This window comes from Argopecten irradians, chromosome 15 (assembly GCF_041381155.1).
Source record: "Argopecten irradians isolate NY chromosome 15, Ai_NY, whole genome shotgun sequence".
Lineage (NCBI taxonomy): Eukaryota > Metazoa > Mollusca > Bivalvia > Pectinida > Pectinidae > Argopecten > Argopecten irradians.
Genome location: NC_091148.1, coordinates 25,626,580 through 25,632,579, shown reverse-complemented (window position 1 = coordinate 25,632,579; position 6,000 = coordinate 25,626,580). Strand labels below are relative to the sequence as shown.

Here is a 6,000-nt window from a genome sequence, read left to right as displayed (position 1 = left end):
TAGTTTTATCACCTAATTTAGGTTTGTCGTTAGAAGGGCCACTAAAGGTTGGGTTCCTAGGCTGACCAAATTTACTAGTACCTGTGGTACTGTTTTTGTCTTGAGAACTGTTTTTAACAAATGAGCCTTTGTGGGTGAGAGCGTAATCATCAGCCATTGTAGCTGCTTCACTAAGGGTTTCAACTTTTCTCTCACCTAAATGAGTTTTTATGTTTGTGTGGACACAACGTTTAAAACTCCTCTATCAACAATAATTGCCTCAATTTACCGAAATCCTCATCAATTTCTTTAGAATCACACCACCTATTAAATAATTGTTCTTTTTCTCTGGCAAATTCTACATGAGTTTGTTCATCTCTCTTTCTCGAGTTTCGAAATTTCTGGCGGTAAGCCTCAGGAACTAACTCATAAGCTTTCAAAATAGCTTTCTTGACTACTTGGTAATTTGAAATCTCATCTACAGATAAAGAAGAATAAATGTCTCTAGCTTTACCAATCAAGACACTTTGAAGAAGCATTGTAAGCTTATCTTCAGGCCATTTCATACTATCAGCTATTTTCTCAAAATGCAGAAAATACTTGTCAACTTCTTTCTCTTGAAAAGGAGGAACTAACCTAATGTTTCTACTGACATCAAAACCTCTGTTTCCTTGTAAACCCCTAAAAGTTAGATTACTTGAACTGTCTTGAGAAGCTAGCTCTAATTCTTTCATTCTAAGTTCTGTTTCAGCTTGAATTTTCTGCTTCTCTAGCTCTAACATCTGATCTCTCTCAATCTCTTTTTCTTATAATTCTCTTTCAATTTCTTTTTCTCTTAACTCTTTTTCTATTTCCATTTGTCTTAGTCTCATTTCATGTTCAAGTTCCATTTGTCTAATTTGAATTTCTGAGCTGACTGTTTCCTCTATACTATCTAATGCACTAGAGTCAAATTTGTCATTGTCAACAAAATATCTTATAATTACATTCCTAATTTCAGCTTTCCTCAAATTAGTTTTGATAGTAAGGCCTAAATGTTTACCCAATAACAGTAAATCCTTCTTACTAACTTGCAAAAGAACTTCCAGGGATGGCGCTTTAACAAACTGTTCTACCTGCATAGTAGTCATGTTTATCTAGCTGTTGGTTTCAAATGTAAACTCCAAGTTTGTACACAAATTTTGAAAATTTCTTAATTAATTTTTCAAAGTTAGATTTCACAAATTAAAATATCGATCCCGGACGAGCCCCCAATTTCTGTTACATGAACGAATAACAGAAAGGAGAAACCAGCAGCTAAATTCAAAACACAATTTAATTATATATACAATATTATACAGAGATGGTTTACAATATCTAAAGTAATTGGTGGTGGTACAAGACTAGTACGATGATTTAAAGTGTTACTTATCTGTATGCGAATGTCCTGGTATAATCCTTGATCCTTCCAGGTTTCAAATTAACAATAATCACAAATCCACAAGGAAATTGAATGTCCACCGATGATTTGTAAAGTTCCAGGCAATATGAAAAAATCCACACAAAGTGTTGTAATAATCCACAGATAAAGTCACAATAGCTCTCCCAATAGAATCTTATATGGCGCTGTACAATTCTTGATATGTCTTATTACAGGTCTCATTACAGTTCTGATTAGCCTTGGACAGCTGGAGTATATATAGCTAAACCGTAATTCAAGAATATTGGAGAACCTTCTACTTCTAGAAATATCTAACTAAAAACAGTAAACAAGTAAACACACATAACTTTCTGGAAATAGATCATTCTAGATATCTACTTAAAACCAACATGTTTACAAACATATTTGTTTATACATGATTATATTCTAGAAAGTTCTATGACCTAAATCAATGATATGACCTTCATAGGATGTATTGATAAAAAAAGCTATAGGAGTTATCTCCCTTATCTCATAACTACATGTATTTAGTGTCATACATAACACTATTAAAACAACTATACATCAAACAAATTCAGAAATATAACGTATAAAAACATAAGGCAATACTAGTTCTTTTTTGCATGTCACGTGACATTATTATGGCTTATTGTGGGTTACACATTAGGCTATCGTTCATGCTCCAATAAACACTATACAATTTGGCGGGAAATTGATGTAGGTCTATTGTGACGCCACTATTACTGTGGACGATAACATTCGCTTAAAGAACTTGAACCAGTCAAAATTCTTAAAATAAGTAAAAGAATAAAAAGGTAAATACTCAGTAAATCACTGGTAAGCAGCTAAACCTTAAGTCTGTTTTAGTTTCTTAATCTCGAAGCCTGGTGGTAAACAATTCAACTTGTTACTAAACAAAAAAAAATGCTAAATGGTGTAGTGGTAAACCCACTCGCCTTTCACCGAGCCGGCCGTAGTTCGATCCGCGGCACGGATGTAAACAAGTCCGGGGTCACTTTCCTAATCATGGGAGCCCCAGTTGACCCTCTATGACCCTCGCGCGTTTACTTTCGGACCAGCGAAAGTTATTTGCATTTATCAAATAAAAATTGTTTGGCAAATGAATATAAATATATTGGTATTTTCATAGTGTGAGGGTAACGTTGTGATGAAGCCGAGGCAGACCCACAGGTTCGTTGTAATGACGTCATCAAAACGAGCCATCATTCTTCACACAATGTACGGCGATGTCATGATATGACGCTGAAATGAAGAGTAACATACGTTAGAACATTAGCTAAAAAAAACGGAGGGTGTACAAGTAAAGAAAAATACCGCCTGTGAATACAAAATAAGGTTATCTACTTAAAAAACATCAATGTTAACTGTTAAAAAAGACGAATGACCTAGTTTAATGTTGAAGAAAGATATGCTTGAGTGCATACTATTTTTCCGTTTGAATGGGTGTCTTATCGTAGTTGATATTTTGACAAACTCTACAATGATGCAACTATTCTGTTTATAAAATGATTCAACACCTTAAAACCATCAGTTAAATAATGAAATGACGATATGGTTTTAAGGTGTTACTGAAACATTTTATACACAGAATAGTTGTATCATTGTAGATAATTCAAATATGATTCGCAAAAAAGGTTACCATCCATTTTTTCCGACGACTGTTCTTTTATCACCGAGCATGCGCAACAGAAAGCTTCCTTCGTGACCTGGTGATTTGCAGTATGGTACTATGACATAATTTCCTTCTTCTAGATCCAAACGTCCAGTTACCTCCCTTTGGTCACGAGATGACTCGAACAATCCAACAGGCTGTAGTTTGGAAAGGGGGCGCTTTTCATCTTTGTCTGAACTCTTTGTCTGCAAAAACAGCAGCATTAAAAGCATCATATAAAAGTGAGTTTTAGCTTTAATCTTCATCCTTGACACTAAGACCCCACTAGATCAAAGCTGTTATTTTACAAAATTGAAGACTTATTTTGAATTATTAGAGAATTACCAATGCTAATTGTCATCTAATGTTTATGAATGCACTTAAAATTTCTTAACATTCCTTTTCATCATATTCTATTTAAAAAATCCTTAACTTGAAACTTTCTATCAGAATGTAAGCTTTACTGGACAGACATGAAATATATTTTTCATCTTAATGGAGCTTGAACATAAGAACACATAGTTTTGAATACTTCCCTTTTGATTTTCTGAATAATCAATGAATATATATTTACCCATCATCGATACTCCAGCGGTTTCGATCACTTACAATCTCTATACCTCTGGACTATCTCATAATAAAATTTCAGGCAGCTCAGCGGAAAACATTTGACCAATCACAGGCCAGCAAAGAACTTCAAAGTCACATAGACTTAATTACCTGTTCTTTTCTGTTGCCTCCAGTTTAACAATGAGATAGCCCCGGGGTTTAGAGATCGTAAGTGATCAGAACCCCTGGAATATTGAGGATGGTATTTACCCTATAGACACCGAACCCAATGGGCACCAGCAGACTGTTTTCTGTCGTTGGTCCGTGACGACAGTCCTGTAACAGTGAAATTAGCACGTGCGATTTCCCACGGAATGGCGGCGGTGAGATAATGTCGTCTACTCCCTCGCCGCTGTTAATGGCAAAACTGATTCTAGGGTTGTAAGAGTTGGTTTTCATTTCGTTCGTCCCGACCGTCATTTGCTCTGAAAATCATTCACATATTGAATGCTTGATACATTGTACCTACACGTGTATATAATTGTGTATTTAATAAATATCTCCATTGTTTGTTGTATTGGTAAAGGGTATAATGCATGTTAAACCATTATGAGTGCACTTTTTATTTCAATTCTGTTATCGGGGCTGCAAGTGACTGCTTTCAACATTAAACTGAAAAACAGTTTGGCAGGAAGGACGTCATTCTATACCAACCGATTCCAATATGGCAACAAGGTAACTTTTTACAACAAGAGGCCCATGGGCCTTAACGGTCACCTGAGTTCTAATGAAAGAAAGACATATAAATTCTATATGCTGGCCAATCACGGATGAGTATTTCTCCTGGCATAATTCCATATATATATTGAAACACAACACACAACCTGCCGGAATATTCCATTTTTTAAAAAATCCAAATTACGAAAAAATCCTACACAATGAATATGAAGAGAATTTAATCCTCTATTGATGCGGAATTAAACACATCCACAGAATTTCTGTATATATCCACGATAGAGGTTTTCTCCACAGAATTAAAGTGAATAGTCGGACAAAGAAAACCAGTCTAAATGCGTTCATTGGCCTTCCAAAAGTTCTCACATATTAATGCGACGGTCAAGTTCTGCTTAGTTTCCCAGTTCTGACAATTAAAGTAAAGAAAAGATGAAAGCACTGAAAGCGAGGCTGCGTTGAAATGTAACCACGGACATAGTGAGCCGGGAGGACGTTTTAGAATTCCCAAACTTTAAATCAATTTCTTCGTACGCAGACAGATTTTGACGAGAGATTTTATTTTTCCATTTTATAAGAAATTATACTGGATACATTCACACCATTTTTACCGACTTTAGCCATCCTTGCCCGACTGTTCACTTTACCTATTTAACACTTATCTACAGTATTAACTCCAATTTTCGCTTATTAAAACCTTGTTGGTTTAGTACACCACTTTTGATTTAAAATTTCCAAATCATATACACTGTAGTTTTACACTTATTTTGGTGTGGGTTCAACAATATTTCAGAATTCCACCTAAATCCCATTGGCTTGTTGAATGATATTGCACATGGTGTAAATAAATCCAAAAATGTCCCTAGAGAAGTCGAAATTTTAAATCCCCTGAGCTCAACGAAAGAGTTCTGGGGGCACCGACTGTTTTGAACTGGCGTGAAAATTACTTTTGTATGCGATAATTTTAATGAGAAACTTTCAAACAAACACCTAAATTGCGAGTCTAGTTTCATATGTCATTTCTTTACGACATCAGACATTGGAAAGAAATGTCCTTTTAGCAATAAAAGTTGCTAAAGCCACCTTAATATATCGCTTAAATTGAGAAATTAATATCCCTCCATCACTGATGGCGGAAATGGTGAAAACTAATTTACTGATAGTTGTCCAACCCAAAAGCATGCTTCATGCATTCCGTTCATGAATACTATTCATCATATATAACACAGGCAAAGGTAATTCTGTGTTGCCATTGTCTATATCGGATTTGTCATGGTTGAATGCACTTTGATAGAGTTACCTGAGCTCATAAAAGTGCACTATATTAACACAAAGACTTGCTATGTTTTAAGTTAGAGATAAGCCTCAAACTGTACAATATTTGGGAGAGAGAACAGATCTCGGCCTGACGTGCCTCGATACAGTTCTCTCTCCCACATATTGTACAGCTTTCGGCTTATCTCCATAACTGATACAACCATTATCTTCGAATGTACCACTATAAATCGATCTTCTTATAATTTTAGCACCAGATTATACGATAGTTTTTTTTTTCAAAATGGACATAATTTCAACAATGATTCACAAATATTAAAATTTCTACATTTTAAAGTAATATTTTTCCAAGAAGAATTTATTTTTACGGCCA

General features: G+C 35.0%; 1 protein-coding gene across 2 annotated transcripts in view; it reads right to left on the bottom strand.

Moving 5' to 3' along the window:
* Window positions 1–1,276: 1,276 nt before the first annotated feature.
* LOC138308867 (uncharacterized) overlaps window positions 1,277–6,000 on the bottom strand; it is a 34,370-nt gene continuing 29,646 nt past the window's right edge. For both annotated transcript variants that reach the window (XM_069249897.1, XM_069249898.1), the window contains 3 exons: window positions 3,891–4,105; window positions 3,060–3,277; window positions 1,277–2,662 (listed from right to left, as the gene is read on the bottom strand). In XM_069249897.1, coding sequence (XP_069105998.1) covers window positions 2,650–2,662; window positions 3,060–3,277; window positions 3,891–4,105 — 446 coding nt within the window. In that variant the 3' untranslated portion in view covers window positions 1,277–2,649. The remainder of the gene's footprint in view (window positions 2,663–3,059; window positions 3,278–3,890; window positions 4,106–6,000) is intronic.